Source organism: Caloenas nicobarica, chromosome 2 (genome assembly GCF_036013445.1).
Source record: "Caloenas nicobarica isolate bCalNic1 chromosome 2, bCalNic1.hap1, whole genome shotgun sequence".
NCBI classification, from domain to species: domain Eukaryota; kingdom Metazoa; phylum Chordata; class Aves; order Columbiformes; family Columbidae; genus Caloenas; species Caloenas nicobarica.
In genome coordinates, this window is record NC_088246.1 from 33,294,316 (window position 1) to 33,317,869 (window position 23,554).

A 23,554-nucleotide genomic window follows, 5' to 3' on the forward strand; every position below is an offset into this window, starting at 1 on the left:
AGGTGTCACTGGTTTGTTATCTGAAACAAAAAAGGAGCTGATGCAAAAATTTAGTAGTGCTCCAAACCTACATCTTATTTCTCCTGATGTTAAGATTAATGATTACTGATGCAGCATAATTTTGCCTTTCTTTTTAGTCCAGCTTTTAAATGTTGGTTTGATGGATGCATACAGAATTTTTAGCTTATCCATACACTCACACTTTCATTGAGAAAACAAAAGCACAGACCGTGTTTTCATACACTGTGACAGACAAGCCTAAATAGTCAACTTTATCCAGGCCAACTGTAGCCTAGTCCAACTCTCCTTGAAAACAAGATGACTCTTGCTTCAGCCAGCTTCATGAATGAGTGGGAGTTATTCCACACTAGTTTCCACAAAATGCTTTCAATGAAATCTGGGACTGTACTTGCACAGGCTGCATTCCACTAACTGCTGCACTCCCGAGTCTTCAGCAGAAGCTGTGTGTGCTGCACATGTACATGTTGCAATGAGGTCTTGCCCCCTGATCATGGCTTTGCAGACAGAACCACAATATTATTTCTGAGTGCAACCTTAATTGCCATTCAAGTCAAGGTATTTGACAAGTATCGGCTGCTTTCCAAACTTCCAGTAGATCAACAATACCTAATGTGATCTTTTAAGCAGCACAGTACTGGCAGACTGGCTCTTACATGAGCTTCTTAAACACACCGTTCTCCTCAATCCATTTGTGCAGCACAATGAAATCCTGCTCTTGAATGGGACATCATATTCTTAGAGAAGTTCCCACACACCAAAGGTAGCAGGGAGAGAAAGAATAAAAGAAGAAAGAGCACAGGGGCTAAGGAGCAAGGAAGCTTTGAATAGCAATATGCCAGTCATATCTTGGTACCTGCATTCTTAATAAGTATCGTATAGCTTCAGAGACAAAAGGTTCCACCTCAACCTTCTAGTCATACAAAATACACTAAAATAATCTATAGAAGAGGAAGGAGAGACATGGATTTGACAGCTGGACCACTCAATGGATAAGAATTGGCTGGATGGTCACCCCCAAAGACTCGTGGTCAATGGCTTGACATCCAAGTGGAGACCAGTGACGAGGGGTGTTCCTCGGGAGTCGGTATTGGCACTGGTGCTGTTTAACATCTTCGTCGGCAACATGGACAGTGGTATTGCGTGCACCCTCGGCAATTTTGTCAACACCACCAAACTGCGTGGTGCAGTCAACACACTGGAGGGTGTCATCTAGAGGGACCCTGACAGGCTTGACAGGTGGGTCCATGCAAACCTCATGAAGTTCAACAAGGCCAAGGGCAAGGTCTTGCATATGGGTCAGGACAATCCCAAGCACAAGTACAGGCTGGGTGGAAAATGGATTGAGAGCAGCTCTGAGGAGAAGGACTTGGGGCACGTCAGTTTGGGAGAGAGGAGGAGATCATCTATGTATTCAACGTCTTGAAACAGGCATCCTTAAAGTGGGAAAACCGAAGTTCATTCCTTTTTATCAATCTCTACTCTTTGCCTGGGACAGCTGGCTTCAGGGGAACTTGAAGCCATTGCCAAGCTGCAATTGCTCCTAACTGCTTAACATCATGTCATTTGAGTGGTTTGCTACAAGACTTCCATCTGAATATAACCCAGCTCGAACTTATGTGTAAAGTTATGATAAAGAACACAAAAATCATGATCTATGTCTGTAAAAAACTTATCTACTGGCAGTGTTGGAGAAGCGCGAAGCTTGATTTTTAGTCTTATTTTTGTTCGTGTGAATCCAGAAGATAAAGTATCTTCTCCCTATCAACAGACTAAGTCTACTGGATAGTGAAGTTCTTCAGGTTTTATAGAAATTACAGAATTTCTGCAAGCTAAATAGCAGGAAAGATTCAGCATTATGGTAAGAAAAATATATGCCTTATTAGAATGAAACTATTTCAGTCCTTTCATAGCCAACCCTAATAACCCTGAGAGCATCAGTTCACATAACCTCTTCATAGGCATATGGGGAAAAAATACAACTCCAGCAGTTTGGGTACATAACTACCCCCTGCCTTTTACAGCAAAGGTCTGTACTGTCTGAGGGCTATCAAATGCTGGGAAGCTTCCAAAGACAAACTGTTTATTCGGAGGCAAATTTGATCAAGGCTCACATTTTCCAAAAGGCAGCTAGCTTACTTAGCCCCTTTTAAAAATCCTTTCCCCAGAGCTCATCCACTGGGCTGTTTGGGCTGCATATTTTAAGCAGCAGAAAACTCTCAAGTCAAAAGTACATAATTTGTTCTTAAAAAAAGCAAGGAAGAGACAAAAAGTTAACACTGCAGATCATTGCAAGCTTCAGAGAGTACAAAACAATTGCTTTAAAGAGAGCTAAAAATACTGTTTCTAAGAGTGCTTGCTCTTCTGCCAAAGGCATGCAATACACTGAGAAACATGTTTGCAGAATCAAAATATTTATAATACTATGAAGAAACAGTCCCTGCTTTAGCAACTTATTATAGCTGGTTAAGTTGGAACTGCATTTTTCATAATACAGACAAAGGATTATCAACCACAGACAGAAGTGAATATTGGCTTTGTTTCCAACTTAGTTAATGTTAAAACAGGAAAAATAGCCACATTGTTTCTCTAGATCACTTGATAGTTACCATGGTGTAACTATCAATAGGACAAAATAGAATTTTACCTTCTAACCTTCTCTTTGCTATGAGACATAAGTGAGTTGTACTAGAATGCACTCTGCAAAAAAGGAACAGAAAGGCCATACAAACAAATACAGTCACCTGGCCTCACTGGAAGCTTTACAAACATTTGTTCTCTATAGTCAAAAATCTCAGCTCAACTCGAAATTCAGTACAAATCTTCATTTGGAGTCCAGGGGAACACAGAAAGGTAAACATTTGTAATGATCAAACTTCATAGAAACTTTTATGGAAAATGTCAAGTTCGGCTTCTTTCCATTTTTAATTTCAAGTGTCAGAAAAATCATTCTATTTTTTAAAGGGGAAAAAAAAAACCAAAGAGAAGCGATTTAAAGTCATGAATAGAGTGACAATTCACTTTTGAAAATCCAAGTTTTCTTGCCATATTTAGCTAATGCTGAAACAGTGTCTACAGCAACATCAACAGGGCAGCTGTGAGGCTGCCAATATGGCTTCAACTGTGAAAAGCACTTTTTTTTTTTTAGTTTGTTCTTCACTTTTCCCCTTTCCAAAGACACAAAATAGCAGAAAACAGTCAAGTGCTTTGTACAATTGTCAGGCAAAGGAATCTACTATTTTGTAGTACAATTGCTATTTGCATATTAAACTAGCAATAATTTAATGTAGCATGTTATAGTATTTGCAACGTTGGAGCAACAACTTGTTCAGCAATCCTGAATTGCCAGCTCCTGCATTTAATTTATTTTTCAATTGCTCTCTTCTGTTGTAAGCCAAGAAAGTAATCAAAAAAATTATCTAAGAGGGTGCCGACCACACTTCTGTGCCAAAAACATCCTGCCTTTAAATAAGGCCCAAATCTGAGATGGATTACATTAGGCTTTCAGAAAAGTTGCTTAATACTCTCAAAAAGCCTGTTTGCATAGTTTGTTAAATTACAGTAGGAAATTCTCTTTCAGTAAGAGAATAATAAAACAGCAAAAGAACACTGAAAGTGCTGAAAGCATTTATACTATGTACGTTACTAGATTCATTAGTTGCAACATCAGTTCTTCCCTCCTAAACGTCTCCCATGCTGATGAAAACCTGGAAGAGAGCGAGACAAACTCTTGGTGCTACAGGCTGGTTCTATGAACTGGTGGGGCTTGGCTCATGCCACTGTCACCAACAGCGGGTGTGCTGGAGATGTGTTTCCCTCCACTATAAGGGAAAGTGAGCTACAATAATTTTTAAGGACTAACAGATGAAGTCATACGACTCTGCGAGCCTTTGGTTCATCTGAAATAGCAGCTGCCTCCATCCTGCTCTTCCCATAGGCATCAACAAAACATACCTGCACTTGCCATCCTCCTCTCTGATATATCCTCCATACCTACCCATCTAACTTATTTTCTTCCCTCTACATCAATCCATTAAAAACAACTTTTAAAAAAAATGGAGCTAACAGATAATTTCTGATTGTAAATTATGTCCCAACCTTCAGCTTGTCTTGTGTATTTAAATTTAAGCACATTTGGGTGGGACTTTCTGTGTTACTCTCTGCAACACTTAACACACCAGAATACTGCCCTCAGTTGACCTTGTGCCGTGCTGTAACAAATGGATTAAAAACATCGCCTGAGTTCTCAGGTTTTGTCACAGTAAAGCGGATAAAGACAGCATCCATGAAATTTCATGTAGTTCAAGTGCCAGCATTGTCACATGTAGAAACACAACAGGGACAATTCATTTCGGGACTGTCCAAAAACTGGTTTCTAGATCAAGTACACTGAAGAGCAAAAAAACCAGATATACTGAGGTTTTTGCTGCCGTTGAACACCTATTTAAGCTCACATCATAGGTCTTCAGACACTTGGTTTTTTATGGTGTTATAGTAACTTTAAAATGCCTGTGATGTACTGCCGTACCATCAAGCCCGCAAGACAGAAACTTAGATTTGTCCTGTTAAGTTTGGAGCTTTAAGGATACATAAAAGACATCGGTATAGCACAAAGTGAGCCCTAAAACAAGTATTGCAACACTTTTAGTTCAGCACATGTTCAATGTGTACGGATATGTCATTAGGGACTGCACATAAATCTAGTAAAGTGAGCTAGTAGCATCAGCATAATCACTAGAGCAAGATGTTTTGTCACCTAAGAACAGGTAGATGAACACCAAGTTTCCACATACATGCTGTTTACTTACAAGGTGCCCAAAGAGTTGTTTATATCTTCTTGTAACAGGTAAATCAATACCAAAGTAGTCACTGCCTACTATCTTGGCTGAAGACTTAGCCTACACCACATCACACCACAGCTCTTCCCAGAACTCCTCGCAATAGAACACTGCTGCAAACAAAAACACTGATATTCAAAAAAATATCATACATGTACATCAGGAAAATTAGTTCTTAATAAAGGCACATTTGTTAACGTTTGACTATCATTGTCCCATTGTCAGAACTTTCCACTAACATTAATTCCCACAGCTTGAAAAGTACTAGCAGTAGGTACCCTCTATTCTAGAGAGCAGTGTTTGAAAGTTACAATTAGCACAGAAAGCTGGGAGTTGCACTTCAGCTTTTTAAAACAAAACAAAACCGTGAAGTCGATGAGCTTGATGCAGAAAAATCAACTTCATCAAGGAACGACCCATTACCAACTGCTTTATCAGCCTCTGTTTCAGCGGTTCTAACCCACAAGTGGTAGTTCATTACAATAGATTACATTAATCTTCTCTGTTCCCTGCTTGCTCTGAATCATCTTATCATACTGGTTTTCCCAAAGTACCACAGAAGGTGTTTTGAAAGATCCAAGACACTCAACTTCGCTTAACCTTTAAGGAAGGCTGCAGAATTTCATTCACAGGCATTCATGGCCCCTTACTATAATTTTAAAAAAAAAAAAAAAAAAAAAAAAAAATCTTCTCAGCCTTTGGGAATTCAGGTGTATTTCCCAGAACCCCAAAGGTAAGCCTAATCTACTCTTACAAAATCAAGACACTGAGCAGCAAAGATGGAAATAGAGTAGCAAATATCATACTTAGCTACTGGTTCATGTGTGGAACTGGGAAGCTGATACAGAAGTGAGGCGTGTGTTCCTGTAATTATGTTACAGAGGTGATGCACGTGTTCCTGTAATTATGCTCCACTGTTCTGCTGTGCCTTATTTTCCAGAAAACAAAATAGGCAAATGCTGCTTCTAACCCATTTTTTCTCTCACTTCTTTAAAAGCTCCTGCATTTAAAGCTGCCAGTGCATATATGCACACAAACATCCTCCCAACTAGCAGAGCAAATTGTTTAGTAAAGAAATACATATTTGCATTTTGAAAACAGGATTTTATTGGAAGCTTATCAAAAAATGTCTGAAATCTTATTCAGGAAAGGCACTTCAGACTTCAGTCCTTTTCTTTTTAGCTCTAGGTTCTTGTGACAGCTGAGATAATTCACTTTCTTCAACTTCATTGCATTGCTTTCTTTTCTTTTTCTTTGACTTTTTATGGTCACTTTGGTAACCACTGGAGTCACTGGTAGGCAATACGTGTCCCTGTTCTTCTTGCTTATGCTTTTTCTTTTTTTTCTTTTTCTTAACATCACATAATCCATTCGCAGTATCAACACTTTGCTCTTCTGCATTTTCCCTCCCAGTGTTATCCATCTCAGCTAGAGGCTCCTCTGTGACATTATCTTCCTGAGAGTCATTCGGCCCATTTTCCTGGTGGTCAAGCTTTTGAATTCCATCTGCATTTGTACTGTCAGTGATGGTCTCAGTTTGTTTGGGCCGCATGCTGTAAAACAATATACAAAATAAGCTGAAGTAGAGACATCTAAATGTACCTCACAGTGACATGTCAAAATTTGCTAAAACACAATATTTATACCAAGTAGATAAAAGATCAGCATTTCCTAAAAACAGCAAAGGAAGAACATAATACTCGAGTTACAGAAAATCATAAAGCCAGTTTAATACTTATGGTAATTTCTATTACCCACCTAGCTTCCTTCTTACCACAGAATCAATGTTATGTTCCAAATTTTAGCCTAAATTTCTTCTATAAAATGCTGTACAGACCATTTTGATATTTCCTCTTTTCTTGTACTCCTTCATCCACTAGTTCATAATTACTCATTGTGTAGTAAAGCTTTTTTTTTAAGTTATTCACAAACATCGACAGCCAACGGCCTGTTAAATCATACATGAGACAAACGGCTGGTTTCACCAAGCAACTACTTTGCTGAAGTCTATACAGCGAAAACAGAGGTGTTGCCAGAAAAGTAAAAAAAAAAAAAAAGAACCCCCAGACAAAATTTTAAAAAAAGCAACTCAGCAAGTATCTTGCAACTGAGAGCACTGGAGAAAATGTCTAAGAAGACAAATATTGAAAGAATGAGGTTAAAAACCACAGAGGCGATGTCCCCAGAAGCACTGAGAACAAAATCATTAAGTTTCATCATAAATTCACTGAAACAATCCAGAGCACCCTTCCAGATTAAAAAAGAAAAAACAAACAAAAAATGCTATGATTTTGCCAGTAGTAGTCATATAGTACATATAATTAAATACATAACCACACTGGTAGAAAAAAATTGCTCAGCAAATGACTGTTTAAAAAAAAAAATCTGAATCAACTCTTTTAAAGATATCACTACTGAGATTTTTAGCAAAGTGCTCTAAAAATTCACAGGGCCATAAGGTGATGCATTTTCTTGTATCATCTTTGATATTCCTATGTTTCAGCAAGCATTTTAGTCATCCTCATATAACTATTTGTGGTTATGTAATGTATGCGCACACCTGTGTGTGCATAAACACTACTGTAAACATTGTGTTCAGGAACTGGAGTGTTTTCACTCAAAAAGTCTATGTACATCCACAAACACAGCTACTCCAGACATTTGGGGGTGCTATTTTGAACATGTATTATTTATGCAATCAACAGTTCATTGGTCAGCACACTCAGATTGTAAAAAGCTCAAAACCCCCCTCCTTTTATTTTTCCAGAGAAAGCTTCCATGCAGATCCTTTAACACTAGAAAGTTTAGTTTAAAATCACTAACATGGGCTATATTTAGACACAGGTTTGTGTAAAAATAAGAAAGCTTTAAGATTACGATGTTAATTCAAATCATTTAGCTTGTACCAAATCCATTAAAACAGTTTAAAATATTCTCTATTAGGGCACAATACCTGCTTTTAGTGAGTTCTCCTCGAATGAAGAACACTCCAGCAGCATCAGATTCTAAATGCAATACTCGAAATTTCAGTTCATCCCCTATTTTCAGCCCCAGCTCTTGCCACTGTATAATTGACATTTGTTCAGGTTTAGGGATAGAAGCATTGAAGCATCCATGTATCAGGCAGCCAATATGACTAGGGGCCACTTTATTAATTACACCCTAGAAAAGAAAAAGAATGTCCTATGAAGCTATAGTAAAGATCATTCCTTTAAACGCACTTGATATATATTTAGTTTCCTATATGGACACTTTTCAACAAGAGTTTATGTCCAAGTTACAAAGCCAGTTATCTATCAAATACATTAACTCTTCTTCACTAAAATAAAAACTATTCCTATATACTCTTAATACACTTCCTCCCAAAATACACCTGAACCTGTATCTGCAACAGAAAGTCAAAACATGGGATTCAGCCACAGTCAGCATATGAATAAAACAGGTCTTTCCTCACACTACAGCCATCAACTTTCCTTAAAGCCATTTAAAGTCTGATTTACTTGCCTAAACCAGCCTTCATTCTGGCACAGTGCTAATTAGCAGCTAAAGATATAGACGATACATTAATAAACTTTAAGTACACTATTGGGTGGGTTTCTGACACATTTGCATGTCAAACATTATTCACCTTTGTCTTCCCCAAGGATGAATGAAAAACACTGAGAGTTTTTCCATTCCTAGCAAGAGGACACATTAATTTCTTAATCAAATTTAGAAAGACACAAGTTATGCTGCAAAACGTACAGCACAACAATGAATGTAAGCCAACTCTCAACTTATTTTTTTCCACAAGAACTGATGCAGAGGTATTAACAAGCTCGAAGCTGCTCTGCAAGCCGCACATTTCCTTTTACCAAAAGGCAGGCATCAACGTGACGTACCGCTCTTGGACTTGAAGGAAAGAAACTCATGAGCACATCCTAAACATTCCTGACGGTATTAAATAAGAACAAACACGCCTGTTTGAGTATTATCTGCTCTTCAGAAAGAAGCATCGATGTAAATGATATACAGAACTATGATGTAATATTTAATGATTCGTAATCATAAAATATTATAATGTTATATATGAATTTAACAAACATAGGGACAAACAGTAGAGATACATGAAAATAAAAAGTATTACTACGAACTGCTAATAGACTACTATAAACTATTCTAATAAAGTACTAATATAAACCAAAATATACTTCTGCCGAAGCCCCAGGCCTCTGCTGAGGATGAAGATAAGCCAAGCTTTGATTGCTTAATAAAAAAACCGCCCCTTGAGCCGTCACGGCGTTTACATACCACCAGTTTCTTCCCTTTCTTGGGGCTGAAGATGACGAAGTCCGCCTCGATGTCCAGGTGGACGAACCCTTGGTCGTCGTAAATGTCCCCGAGCTCGCCCACCACCTTGATGTTGTCGTAGGCCACCGGCACGCCCTGGAAGCTGGAAGGAGAAGCGGGGGCACCGTGAGCTGCGAGACCGGGGCCAGCCCCCGGGCGGGCTGAGCCCTGCCCCCCGCGCCCAGCCCGCCGCCCGGCCGCACCTCTCCGAGTAGCGCAGGAGCTCGGCGTCCAGCTGGGCGCGGATGCCGCTGCGCTTGCGGCCCAGGTAGCGCGGCGCCAGCGCCACGTGCCTGCGGTGCGGCGCCACCACCAGGCACGAGTAGCGGCGGCCCAGCAGGCCGCGGGCCACGGCGAACGAGGGGATCGCGGCAGCGGGCAGCGCCGGGGCCGGCGGCGGCGGCGGCGGCGGCTGCCCCTGCACGGCCATGCTGCGGGCGGGCGGCGGCGGGGACGCGCGGGCGGCGCACGCCGCGGCGCGCCGCGATGGCGTCACGCACGGCGCGATGGCGGCGGCCCGGCCGTGGGGAGTGACGCAGTTCCGAGTGCCGGCGGCGCGGGGCTGGGCGGAGGGGAGCAGCCGCCGTGCCCGTGTCAGCACCGAGAGCCCGTGTGGGGCGGCGGCTCCGCCGTTCCTGCCGGCCGGCTCTGGGTTTCTCCCATCCCTGTGGGGTGGTCGGTGGTGGCACCCAGAAGCACGGGTTTATCTCCCTGATTCATCCGTACGGCCTCAGTCACGCCATTTAATGCCTGTTCAGGTTACACCTCAATCATCAGCATCGTTTATTTTCGCTTTTCAACTGGTTTTGCATCTGATGTTCACCCTCTCGCATCCAATTGCCTCGTGAACCTAAACCAAACACTTGGCAGTTTAAACAGAGGTCTGGTTTACAATGTCATTTTGAATTCAAATAGAACATTTGGTGATTTGAACAAAAGACATTATGTTAAATTAACTTTAAATGTTGTTCTTCATATATGGCAGTTCTAAGAATACAGAATTTGTTTTCTGTTGCTAGAGCCCGTGTCTAATTTGCGCTTCTAATGAGGAAGTTCATAACACTTATTAACCACGTACTAAAAGACAGAATCACAGAATGGTTGGGGTTGTAAGGGACCTCTGGAGATCATCTAGTCCAACCCACCTGCTGAAGCAGGTTCACCTGGAGTAAATTGCACAGGAATGTGTCCAGGCACGTCTTGAATGTCTCCAGAGAGAAGAGTCCACAGCCTCTCTGGGCAGCCTGTTCCAGTGCTCTGGCACCCTCAGAGTAAAGAAGTTTCTCCTCATATTCAGATGGAACCTCCTGTGCTTCAGTCTGTGTCTGTTGTCCCTCGTCCTGTCGTTGGGCACCACTGAAAGGAGTCTGGTCCCATCCTCTTGACATCCATCCTTGAAATATTTACAAACATTGATGAGATCCCCTCTCAACCTTCTCTTCTCCAGGCTGAACATACCCAGCTCTCTCAGTCTCTCCTCACAAGAAAGGTGCTCTAGGCCCCTAATCATCCTCGTAGCCCGCCACTGGACTCTCTCCAGTAGTTCCTTGTCCTTCTTAAACTGGGGAGCCCAGAACTGCACACAGCACTCCAGATGTGGCCTCACCAGGGCAGAGTAGAGGGGGAGGAGAACCTCCCTCGACCTGCTGGTCACACATTTCTTAATGCACCCCAGGATACCATTGGCCTTCTTGGCCACAAGGGCACATTGTTGACTCATGGTCAACCTGTTGCTGACCAGAACTCCCAAGTCCTTCTCTGCAGTGCTGCTTTCCAGCAGGTCCACCCCTAACCTGTACGGGTGCCTGGGGTTGTTCCTCCCCAGGTGCAGGACCCTACACTTGACCTTGTTAAACTTCATCAGGTTCTTCTCTGCCCAGTTCTCCAGTCTGCCCAGGTCTTGCTGAATGGCAGCAGAGAAGAAAGATAAAACTTATGAAAGTCATAAAAAGGGATGCAAGTGCACTGTACACTGCCATGACCTAGCAAAAAAACCCAAAACAACCCAAACAATACAAAAAACAACAACAAAAAAACCAAAACCCCAACCAAACCAAAACCAAAAACCAAACCAAAACAAAAAAACCCCAAACAAACAAAACCAAAACAAAACGAAAACCCCCAACCTTTTTGTCCTATTGTAACCAATGGAACTTGTGGCTGATCAGTGAAGATGTTGCCCAGAAAATTCTGTCAGACTTTGTATAAGTACAAAGTTGCTCAGTGTTGCCTTAAGATTTAATTTTAACCTGTTTTAACTGGACTGATGCGAAACATTGAAAATATAATCTTTCTTTGATTTAAACCTCATTTATACCAGCTTAACTTGTTTTAGTAAAGGCACACTTTCAAACTGATTGAATCCACCTGGGGAGTTATAAAAATAAATTTTTGATATATCAATTTTATTAAAGGCGTTAACATTTCTTTATGTTGTAGAGGCCTCAGAAACACTGTTGTTCTATAAAAACACGCCTTCCATCAGATAACAGAAATCCTTGAACTCCCTATAAAAGGTTAAGTGATGCAAAAGCCTTTGAAACTACTCAAATACTATGTCACCAGAAGGTTTCTTTGACTGAACATTCTGTGAAGACAGCACACTGTTAGTTTTCACAGGTAAAACAAACAGTATAATTTGCAGTACTTTACTGCAAGTTAAGTTGGATTAGTGTGAAAGAACTGACATAAAAATGGCTTTCAGCTGTCAGACTGAACTTGCAAAATTGAAAGAGAAAATGAAATACTTAAATCTGTATTCTCTTGTGGCTTTAATCCTCCAAGGTATTTAATGTCTGTTGAAATTAATTGTATGCTATGTGCTCTCAGCATTCTGGAAGAAATATCTGTATTTTTTATTTCATCTATTCAGGTCATATTTAATCCTTGAAATGTGCTTTCAATCTCTGTTAAGGACCTTATACAATACCTGCATCCACTTCTATTCCTAAATGAAATATATGTTTTATAACTCTTATTTATGAGTGGATTTAGTTTGCCGTGAGAATATATAATGCACTAAGGGCTACAGTCAACTTTATCCAGGATAATAAAAACCCAACTCTGCTTCTTAAATAAAATCTCAGAATAAGATGGAAAGGCAGTAGGAACAAAAATGTGGACTTTTGTCTTTCTCCCTGTAGGCAGGCTGGACAAGATGGTGCCAGAAGGGCTCCCTCCCCTGCTCCTGCAGCAATCTGAAGTTATCCCCACAGACTTCTGTCCCCAGAAAACTCCTCACTCCTGCGTACCATGCTCAGCCTACAGAAAGTCTCACTCTGACAGGCTGCAATTTTTTCTTCGTTTGTATCAGGCACTCTAAACTAAAAACCTACAGCTAAATAATAACATCTTGAAGCCTACAGATACTGTATGTGGCCGACAGAGTGCTGGGCTAAATCCTATACTACGTGGACAAGGCCAGTCTTTAAAGAGAGTTCTGTTTTAGCAGCCATGCTATCACTTGGCCTGGTAGCCAAGAATTGCTCCCCAAGGCAAATGGTGCTGTGGCGTTGTGTAGGTATTTTAGTTGAGATCACTTTCTAATTGAATCTCCATTTATCCCTGCTACTGTGCTTTGGTTTTCATTGCAAAGTGCTCTTGGGACTGCCAGATTTCCTTTCAGGCTAAAGTCATCTGGAGAGTGAACTTTAAATCCTAATGGTCATTGAGTCTATGGGGTCAGGCCAGAGCTAATTCAAAATAGTCTCCTTGAAACTCTTTTAGTCTAGGTACCTGATCCCAGCACCAGCTGTTTTTCTCTGCGAGTCCATACCTGTCAGGTCACACTGCTTGCTGATGCAACATAGCCTATCTGGACCAAAAGCAACATTCTCTTGCAGTCTCCTAGAGACTTCAGACCCATCACATGATTTGGGATTTCATTAGCTGATTGTAAAAGATGTCCTGATGAAACAGAGGAATCTCAGTCTAACTGCCACCACCCCTAGTCACAGTTCAGTTCTTAAAACCACCTAGATCAGGAGTGTCAAACTCATTTTTACTGGGTGCCACATCAGCCTCGCAGTTGCCTTCAAAGGGATGAATGTGATTTTAGGACTGTATAAATATAGGAGTAGTTAAATTTATACAGTCCTAAGGTCACATTTGGCCCTTTGAAGGCAACTGCGAGGCTGATGTGGCCCCTGGTGAAAATGAGTTTGACACCCCTGAGCTAGACCATGACACTTAAATCTTGATAGCCCCACCTTAATTTCTTCTCTTCTTTTTCTTCCCTAGTTGTGTATCTTCTTTTGACTTCTTGATGTTAGCTTTCAGTTTAAAAACAGTCTGGGTCAACTGACCTTTTAGCAGCACTTTAGTGAGCCTGTGTCCAAAAAGGCAGCTAAAATCAATGGCTAAACCAGCACAGCGTTGGTATGTTTGCCAAGTCTCACAGTGGCTGATAAAACTGTTCTGAGCCTGTTTTTCTCTAGAGGTCAGGTTGCCAGTAACAATCAGGACCAAACCCAAAAGCTGCTTTTTCAATCACTGCCATTCTTTTCCTTTCAGTTTTATCTGTGTTTGTCTTGTTTTCTCTTTATGGAAGAAGGCCAGGCTCCAGTAAGGCAATTCATTAGCAGCCACATATCCAGCACCTCTCAGCTGGTCTTTTATTCCCATACAGTCATTGCCATCTTCAGTCTAGGTTTCTGAATTGACATCATATGTTGGGTAGAAGCCTCGTCCAACTGCCCATTCATGCTGTCTTGTGGCAGCTGCAGCTCATTCATTCAGAGGGCAGCTTCCATCTAGCATTAAAATCCTGGAAGCCTTAGCTGCAATAGAATATGCTGCATCTTGTGCAGAGTGGAAGAGTGGCACTGTGGCACTGTGCTGGAGTAGAAGATGCATTCCCTCTTAGGGCTGTGTGCTTAAAGGACTCCTCATTACACAACTCATCTCCTATTAAAAAAAAAAAAAAAAGAGAGAGACAAAGAAATAAAGAAACACCTCATAGTTACAAAGAAAGGGTGCATACAGTAGAAAACTCGTGCTCAGAATTTTTTGTCAAATATTTGAGCTGGCTTCAAAATTTTCATGTGATATCATAAAAACCTACAGTATTTTTAATGATAGTTATTGCTGTGGTACTTAGAATGAAGAATCAGTACTCAAACTCTCAGTTTTGTTTGAAGTTGTATGGCCATAGGTTTGTTTCAATATGTTTGACCCTCATCCCAAAGAGACTAATCCTAGCATGTTTAGTCAGTGAGAATTAAGCATCTAAGTGTCATTGAGGGTCTCAGCTTATGGTCCTAAATATGTAATTTTCTTAGGCTAGTTTTGTGGAAGCTGTTTTTGAGAGGGACAACATTCAACTACATATAAAATCGATCAGTGTAAGGGATTAGCTAAAGTAGTTCCAGCATTAAAAATTCATTTGACTGGAAATGTGAAAGGCATTAAGTTATTACCCTTGGGCAAAAATATAATTCAGCGAGAAGCAGAATAACAACACCAACAGTATTGTTTTTTTCTCTAACAAGGACATTGGCCAAAAAAAGTAAATACTCCTGTCAGTATATCAGGCATCTCTGTATCACTGGGTTTGTACGTAAAATGTACCGAACGCTGAAAGTCCACCAGATGGCACACTAAAGCCTTGGTACTGAGAAGTGCTCTCATCCAGGAGAACAACAGTAACTGCATGGCAGACTGAAAATTGTATTACAGTACGCAGACTGTGCTTTGTTTTGTCAGCGATTACTCAGTCAGTCTTTAATAGCTAGGAAATTACTTAGAAAAACATTAAGGGAAATAAATGGGATAAGACAGAAATTATGTTAATCTTTTTCAGCTAATAATTTGTCTTGATTTGTAGTGACATTTATGATGTCTGGGATGGACATCTCCTAACAGCTGGGGACTGGCTAGATTTGCCTTTGGCCCTTGCTTTTCCTAGTAGGTTGTTGCCTGCCAGGAAATGACTGATACGGCTGGCCATCAGTACTGCTACACTGTGAATCACTCTTCTGGAGGTAAAATATCTCACGTATAAATATATTACTGAAAGAACTGTGTCCAAGTAGTTCCCTGGCCTTACATCTGTGGAAATGAGAGAACCTGCCATAGGATGGCTGGTGTTGGCTGTGGTGCCCCTCTCCAGCTTTGCTGGTGTTTGAAGGTGTAGTTTTAATGGTAGAGACACCATGACCCGTGGAGATCTGGCTGTTGATCTGATGCTGAGTTTCTCCTCCACGTTTCCAGGCAGGGAGTGAAGTGTGTTCAGATACTGGCTGAAAGTATGGCAAATAATTTGAGAACGCGACTTTTCCATGTATACAAGAGGTGATGTTGCCACAGAAACAAGGGAAGGAAGCAGCCTAAGCCTACGTAAAGAACAGTAGGACTTTTCTACAGCATTGTAAATGCTTCTGATAAATTGTGCTAACAAATGAGATGGATGCACAGGTTGTAAATGGGATAAATTAGGTGTCTCCTAACAATCCAGCTGTGTTATTTTGCAGTTCATACTCTGAGAAACTTCAAGCAACCTTTATACTCCAGCTTTTTACAAATTGTCAGGAAAGATGGGAATTAAGGATCCACAGAGAATTCCCTCCAGAAAAGCCAGCTGCTACTAATTTTAAGAGTAGAAAGTGTCTTTTTGTCATCCTGCTTTATGACTCCTGTACTTCTTGAAGATAGTACAGAAGACAAAATAATCTGATTCTACTCATTCTCTCATTCTCTGTCTTTTTAACCTTCTTATCCTGTTAAATCACTTAAACAATTATGAAGACATATTTATAATGAAATAAAGAACATTCAGACATTCAGACCTTTTTTTTTAAAAAAAAAATGGAAAACTGTTAATCCTTCCGGACTGGAGAGCAGGTCCCTAATCTGAGGTGTTTGCCATTTGAGAGAGATCCAAAGCAACCACATATTTGAATGAAAGATATTTGATTACATCTGCTAGACTGCTTTCAAACTAAAGCCTCAGTTCTGCAATCTGATTTTTGCAAGTGAGTTACAGGAAGGTTGACACTTGAGAAGTATTAAAAAGAAGGATGAGGAATGCAGTTATGTGTTGTTTTTTTTTTTCTTTTCACCTAAAGACTTTAACGGGTAGATTGAGTATCACCTGTATTTATGGTAACAAATTAGTCTGTTTTCTTTTGTCTGTGTTTTCTGATGCAGTTAAAGATATCTGCTTTTCTATTGAAAGGCTGCGGTTTTTACCCCTAATGGAAATAAAAGCTATTTAATTTTTGAGGTTCAAAAGTGTAATTTGTTTTTGTCTTTTGACTATATGGTTTTGTTTTGGATCATATATGGACTTGTTTGGATATCATCAAAGAAGTTGTTCTCATTATATTTCCAACCTACTAGAATGAAAAAAAATACCTCAAATCTGGTGGGAATTCTGTTCTTATATAGTAAACCAAAGAGGTTGAGTAAACACCATAACATTTGGCTGTTTATTCTGAGCAAAATCTCCAAAAATACTGGCATTCCTTTTCCAGGAAAATCCTTTGCTAACTGAAAGATAATTATTTTGAATCAGTATATGATATTTAAAGATCTGCCTAAACAATGAAGAAATTTTTCCTCAATCTCTGCTTGAAGGTGAGCATTAAAAAGTATATCATCAGTGTAAAACAATTCCAGATTTATTATTTTTCTGCTGCCCTTCTCAGGCAGTGTATACTACTTCAGAAACTCTTTAATGTCATTGATTTTCTTAGAAGAGCTGAGCCTTTGAGTATCAATAGAGGCATTATCTACCTTCAGGCAAATAAAGGGTAGTAGTCGATTATTCTGAGTGGATGCTGAAGAGCTCAGTTTCACCATATGCATTTGAGCACTGCAGCTCCAGGTGCTAAAGAAAATGCACCTGCAGTTGTTCAGGAAATCTCCAGTGTACTACAGGCACTATAGTAGCTCTTATCTTGAAAAGTGTTTGTGTCACTCACCTCTGAGTGATTCATGGCTTGATGCCTGAATGATATCTCTGAATGATAGGATGTAAGAACAGACATTGACATAATTTTTAGGCAATTGCTAGGTTGTCCTAGTTTAAAGAGCAAATTTTCTGTTCTCGCTTAACTTCCTGCTGAGTTCATGGTTTAGTTTGGCAGTTCACAGGGTTCTCATTGAACTGGTTCAACTATTTACCAGCACATCCATCCACCCACGTGCAAAAATCCCAAGATAACAAAAGTCATGGTTATAGTAAAAAAAAATCAAAACAAAAAACCCAAAAAACAACCAACAACCAAAGCAAAACAAAATATGAGAATTGAGGACTCTTCTGTGAGACTCATGACAAAAGCACAATTTTAATGTTTCCTAGACTGGAGAAAGTAGTAAAAAAGTAAATGTAGTGTGAACAAAATCCTGTTCTCATTTCAGATTCTCTTTTCACGTACCCAAATCCCTTAAGAGCATGAGAAATTTCTGAAGTGCAGCATTGTCCTTTATGTAAATTTAAATGTGACATTAATCACCAGGTTCTCATCATTATTTTCACCATCATCATCTCCCTGGAAGCAAGAGAGATGCAATAGTCAAATCTCAAGACATTTTTTTAGTCTTCACTCAAGCAAATTTGAGGGGAGACCTCGTGGCAGCTACAGCTTCCTCGCAAGGGGAGGAGGAGGGGCAGATGCTGAGCTCTTCTCACTGGTGACCAGTGACAGAACCTGAGGGAATGGCAGGAAGAAGTGCCAGGGGAGGTTTAGGTTGGACATTAGGAAAAGGTTCTTCACCCAGAGGGTGGTGGGGCACTGGAACAGGCTCCCCAGGGAGGTGTCACGGCCCCAAGCCTGGCAGTGTTCAAGAGACTGGACAATGCCCTCAGACGCATGGTGTGAACTGTGAGGTTGTCAGATGCAGGGATAGGAATTGGACTCGATGATCCTTGTGGGTCCCTTCCAACTCAGGACATTCTGTGATTCTATGAATTTGCCTCAGTAGTGACCAGGATGACATGCTTGCTCCATCAGAGAGGCACCCAAGTGTGGCCCTCAACATTACACCCATTCTGCAAGGCAAAGGTGTCTGATAGAACTGTAACCTTTGGTTGCCATCTAGACAATGTAGAGCTCTGTGTTTCCACCTCAGTCCAACAGATAGTATCCTGCCAGCTGTGCCAGCAGTGGCTTGCACACAGGATAGGATGTTGCTTATGCACCAAGTAGCTGGAGGGGAAGTCCCTTGTGTGTGATGGAGGGAGGGTGTAATGCCTGCCACGCTGCCATGTGCTCTAGAGGTGGACCTCATGAGCTGACCTATATTAATGCATATAGTCAGTGATTATTGCTGTCATTTTAAAACACATAAAAGACAAGAAATATGAGTGACATCTTCATGAAACAGTGGCAACTAGGAAAATTCATGTAGTTAGTGGCATCATGTAGCAGAAGAAAATATTATAATGCAGTGGATCTGCTTCTGTTTGGGCCTTAGAAATCTATAGAGGGATCTGAAGACTTAATAATACATTGTGAAAGTACATCTGTTCTGTATATGAGGAATAACCTACTTTGTTTCTAATTCTCATTTGTGCATAATGCATTGGAACTCTTTTCAAGTGTTTGTTTGACCTATTGAAAAATGCCAAGTTGAATCCGAGTGAGGAGAACTCACCTTTTTCTGTTTCACTGTGAAATGAGATGTAAAGGGTCTGAAAAATTGAGTGTATTGACTTGAAGCCAAGACTGAGTTTTTACTTTGATTTCAGTACATTCTGGATTAGGCCTTTATAAGTGATTTCTGCCTCTACTATACAGGATTGAGATGGCAGCAATTGCTGAGTGCTCTGGCTAGTAAAGACACAGACAGTTGAGTCCCACTTAGCCAGGTTTGCATCATTAATAAATATGGTTAATGAAATATTACTAATATCTTCAACGAGTAAAGGACATACACTGCTGTGCAATATTTAACACAGGGAAACAATAGCACGGTGAGTCAATAATGGAGAGACGGAGACAGTTGAGCTTGTTCTGTCTGGAGAAAAGAAGGCCAGCAGGGGAATTAATTTGCTGTCTTCAACAACCTAATGATTAGCTATGGAAAAGATGAACCCATAGTCTTCCTGGAAATGCACAGGGAAAGAAAGAGAGACAATGGGTGCAAGTTGTAGCAGGGGAAATTCTTACTAGATGCAAGGAAAGGATTCTTTACATTTAGGGTGGTCAAACACCAGAACAGGCTGTCTGGAGAAGCTGTGGCATCTCTGTTCTTTGAGACACTAAAAAAACACTTTAGACCAGGTGGCCTCCAAAGATCCCATCTGACATCTATGATTCTAGATTATGTGACAGCTTCATTGCAGAAAAATAAATATTTGACAGTGATGTAAACAGGGCCATGGCAGTCTTTTAAATCAGAATTCATACTTGTAAAAGCTGTGGAAAGCAGAACAAATATGACTGTACCCCACAGCAGCCCTCAATCTGCCCTGTGTTCTGATAAACTCTTTATTTATATGTCTCCATGGTAGCCATCAGCAGAAGCATTCTAAATACCTTAGGGAGTGCTTACAAAGTACTCTCTAGTTGCAGATGAGATAGTATGAGATACATATCACTATACTTCTCCTGCTTCAGATAGAAGCCATGACTTCATTGTGTCAATTCGTCATGGACAGAGACTTCTCCAGAGACCCTGGTGGTTGTTAGCTGTACTCCAGGTGTGGCCTCACTAGTGGTGAGTAGAAGGGCAGGATCACCTCCTCAGCCTGCTGGCAAGACATAGTCTAATGCAGCTGAAGATACCATTTGCCTACTTTGCAGCAAGGACACGTTGCTGGCTCATGTTCAACTTGGTGTTCACCAGGACTACCAGGTCATTTTCTTCCAAGCTTCTTTTCAGCTGGGTGGCCCTCAGCCTATACTGGTTCATGAGAGTGTTTCTCCACAAATGCAGGACTTAGCACTTCTTGTTGAACTCCTTGAGGTTCCTGTCAGCTCATTTCTTCAGGCTGTCAAGGTGCCTCTGGATGGCAGCACAACCCTCTGGCACATCAGCCACTCCTTCTTCTCTTGTGTTATCTGCAAACTTGCTGAGATTACACTGTGCCCTATCATCCAGATCATTAATGATGTTAAATGGGATGCCACTGTTCAGTTAAATAGATGTTGAACAGCAGTGCCACTGTGGTTGTTATCCATAAAATAGTAAATACCTTTCACCAAAAATTATGACACTGTGGTTGCTGAGTTCTGCAGTGTTCCTTTCAACTTAAATCACGAAATAAATGTCCTGGATGCCATTATGTGGTTACTGTTGGTTCACTGACATTTTAGTGATGTTTGCTGTACTGCTGCTCAGCAGATACTTCAGATTGTGTAGTATATAGCAGATGAGGCAAAGCAAAGCCAACATCTTTACTCAGCACAACGGCAGTGTATTGCATCAGCATACTTTGCAAAGTGAAATAGGCTTTTTCAAAGCACTCTGCTCCAAAAATAATGTGACCTGCCAATTGCAACTCTCAGCACTGCTCAGTATTGTGACATTGCTGATATTTTCTAATGATCAGGTGCTGAAGGAAATTCGGAAACGTCACACTGCCAGCCTCTGGTTGCACAACATTTTAAATCTGAGCTTCAACACTCAGGCACACAGATTGCTTTGTCAGAATAGACGTCAATGAAACTGCTCATGCTAACAGATAAGCACATGTCAAAGGGTTGGCAAGGGCTGGGGTTTTAGGTATTTCCACAAGCAGTGTAGCTGCTCAGGCTAGCTGGCCTTTGACAAAGAGGGCAATCCAGCAAGATTTTGAATTAGGAGTTTAAATAATTCTCTTACCAGTGAACCCATCTCCTGGGCCCACCCACCACTCTGCAGTGCCTCCACAGCACAGTCACTGTGGGGCGTGTGGGGAGGACAGGAGTGTAGCCCAGGGCAGCAGTCATTTAAACCACTTGTGCTTAATGCTGACCTTGCATATAGTCTATATACAGACTGTGTGTTCCCCTTATATGTTCCTATAAGCCTTGTAAGACATGTAAATAAGAACTTGTATTGAAATGTACCTTCCTGCAGTGTATTTCGTCATCACATGCATTTTTTGTAATGATAAAGACTGTGCATATTAGATATATGTGAAGGATGAGAGTCATGAGTGGGAGCTGAAATGCTAAGTGTATTTATTTATATAAGTTTATATTTGGAGCTAAGTGAAAGAATAGTGAAAGAATTTAAAGAATACATATATGTTTTGAGGAGGAATTTGAACCTGCAGACAGCTTGATTAAATTGTGTGATTAGAATAATTTACACTTACCACACAGACATTAGCTATGATTTATACTCTGTAAACATCTATACTAGAATGTTTTGCATGGCTTTAAAAATATTTGCTTTTGTTTTCTTTAATTAAATTAATTTCTTGTCAATATCTCCAGCTATTTGTGATACTGCTGAGAGCTCCCATCAATAAAAGGACTCAAATATCCTGAAAGAACATGATCTGATTTCCTGAAATACATCAGTTAAACATGCCGCTTAGCTGCTTGAGTATTCTGTCTGTGAAAGAAAAATAAAAAGCATTCCTCTTGGGAACTGGCTGCTATTATTATGGTATTATTTGAGATTAGTAAGAGGCTCATGGTGTGTGATTTCCTTTTTTTTGGTCACTACTGGTTAGGTTAATAAATAGCCCTGTTGAACTGGTGAGGCAAAGCATGCTGAAAGTTCTTACTGGTAGTGATAAGAAGCCATATATTACTGTTGCTAAAACACTTCTTTCTGTTATTGCTGTGAAAGAGTTTCTCAGACACCCAACACTCTGGAAATACAACAAATTTTTCTTTTAAAATTATGCTCATGTAATTGATGGTTTCCTATACCATTTTTCTAAGCCTGACTTTGTGTTTATGTTGACGTGTATACACGTCTATAAGGCATGTTGCCTTTTTTTTTTCTTTTTCCTGCATTAATGATGGCAAGCACAAAGGATCAGTGCTATTCTACAGATTCATGCCTGGATATACCAGTGCAGGAAATGTTGTCAGGCTACATTGTGTTTCTTGTACAAAAAGAATCAGATCCTATGAAAGACTTAAACAACTGAAACAGGGCTGAGATGTATTTTAGGTGACAATTCAGAAATTCCATTTTAATCCTGGAACAAAACTCAGTATGAGTTGTTCTGTGCTGCCTGAAGCTCAGCTGGGTGCACTGGCCTGACTTGCCCAACTTCAAAAAACTCCTCGAGCTCCATCCTAAACCTTGCCAGGAGCCAACCTCTAAGCAGAACATGTCCCAGGGGGCCTAATCTGTGATGCGATGAGGATACTCATAAAATATATGGATAGTGTCAACTGTCTCCTCCTCCTCCCTGCACACACATATTTGAAGGTTTGTTTTGTTTTTTCTTTGTGTTTGTTTGTTTGGTTGGTTTTTGTGGGGTTTTGTTGGTTTTTTGTTGTTGTTGTTTTTGTTTGTTTGTTTTTGTTGTTGTTCTTGTTTTTCCAAATGCAGGTGGATGATAAGCCCTTATTTTATACAGTGGCTAGAAGACTGAGCAGGGAAGTGGCTTTGATTCCCTTCCCAGCTGGAAGAGATGCAAACTTGCAGTGTCAGGGAGTGCTTTAACAACCCAGCTGTATGGCTGAGAGAGGACAGGAAAAGCAAGTGGTGTTAAAACTGGGCTGTCCTGCAGCTGCTGGAGAGGGAGGTGGCATTGGGTAATGCTAATTTTTTTTCAGTAGTCCCCTTCTGCTTTCAGGTTTGCTTAGGCACTCTTGGAGGAAAGAATCACTTCAACCACCACTCCTAACACTCAACCCTGAAAGAAACTCTGTGACGAGCTGACAGCAAAATTCAGGGCTTGTAGCTGTGTGTCCTAATCAGCAGTTCGCAGCCCTGCCCTGCTTCGTGTGCTCTTCTGTGCAGTACATCATGCATGCTGCATTCTGACAGAAGAGGGCCTCCCAGCTTAACTTTTGGCAAGACATTTGGTGAACTGGGAAATTAGGATAGGGGCTTGAATGCATGCAGGCTGAGCAAAATGGGCTCTTGTTGCTGAGATGTGATTTCAGAGGTAGAACCATGAAGTCCTCTCAAGGCAGCCTGAGTTTTAGGTGCCCAGTTCCTTCACAGGTTCCTGATTTAAGGTAAAGATTCAGAGCTCTGCATCCTGAGAGCAGGAAATATTTCCTTCCAGGGGCGAAGCTCACCCTTCTCCCTGACTAGCCAAGTCTAAAGAAACTTTGGATTTCTGACTTTGAGAGCAAGGCACATAAGATATCAAGCTTGCAAGGCCTAGCTTGCAGCTACCCATGATGTTTGTCAGAATCTAATGCCTTTTAGTGCTGTACTAGACTCATCCGTGGGATTTAACTTGACGTGGTCTTAAATTATTCTTAGCCTCAGTTTGAGTCCATGTTACACTATTTCCATAG

At 40.8% G+C, this 23,554-nt stretch overlaps 1 protein-coding gene across 1 annotated transcript; it reads right to left on the bottom strand.

The window, feature by feature from the left end:
• Window positions 1–5,948: 5,948 nt before the first annotated feature.
• POLR1F (RNA polymerase I subunit F) lies at window positions 5,949–9,615 on the bottom strand. Its single transcript, XM_065629645.1, has 4 exons — window positions 9,389–9,615; window positions 9,147–9,288; window positions 7,810–8,018; window positions 5,949–6,409 (listed from the first exon to the last, which is right to left on the bottom strand). The coding sequence occupies exons 1-4, from the start codon at window positions 9,613–9,615 to the stop codon at window positions 6,013–6,015; spliced, it is 975 nt and encodes a 324-aa protein (XP_065485717.1). The 3' UTR covers window positions 5,949–6,012.
• Window positions 9,616–23,554: the final 13,939 nt, after the last annotated feature.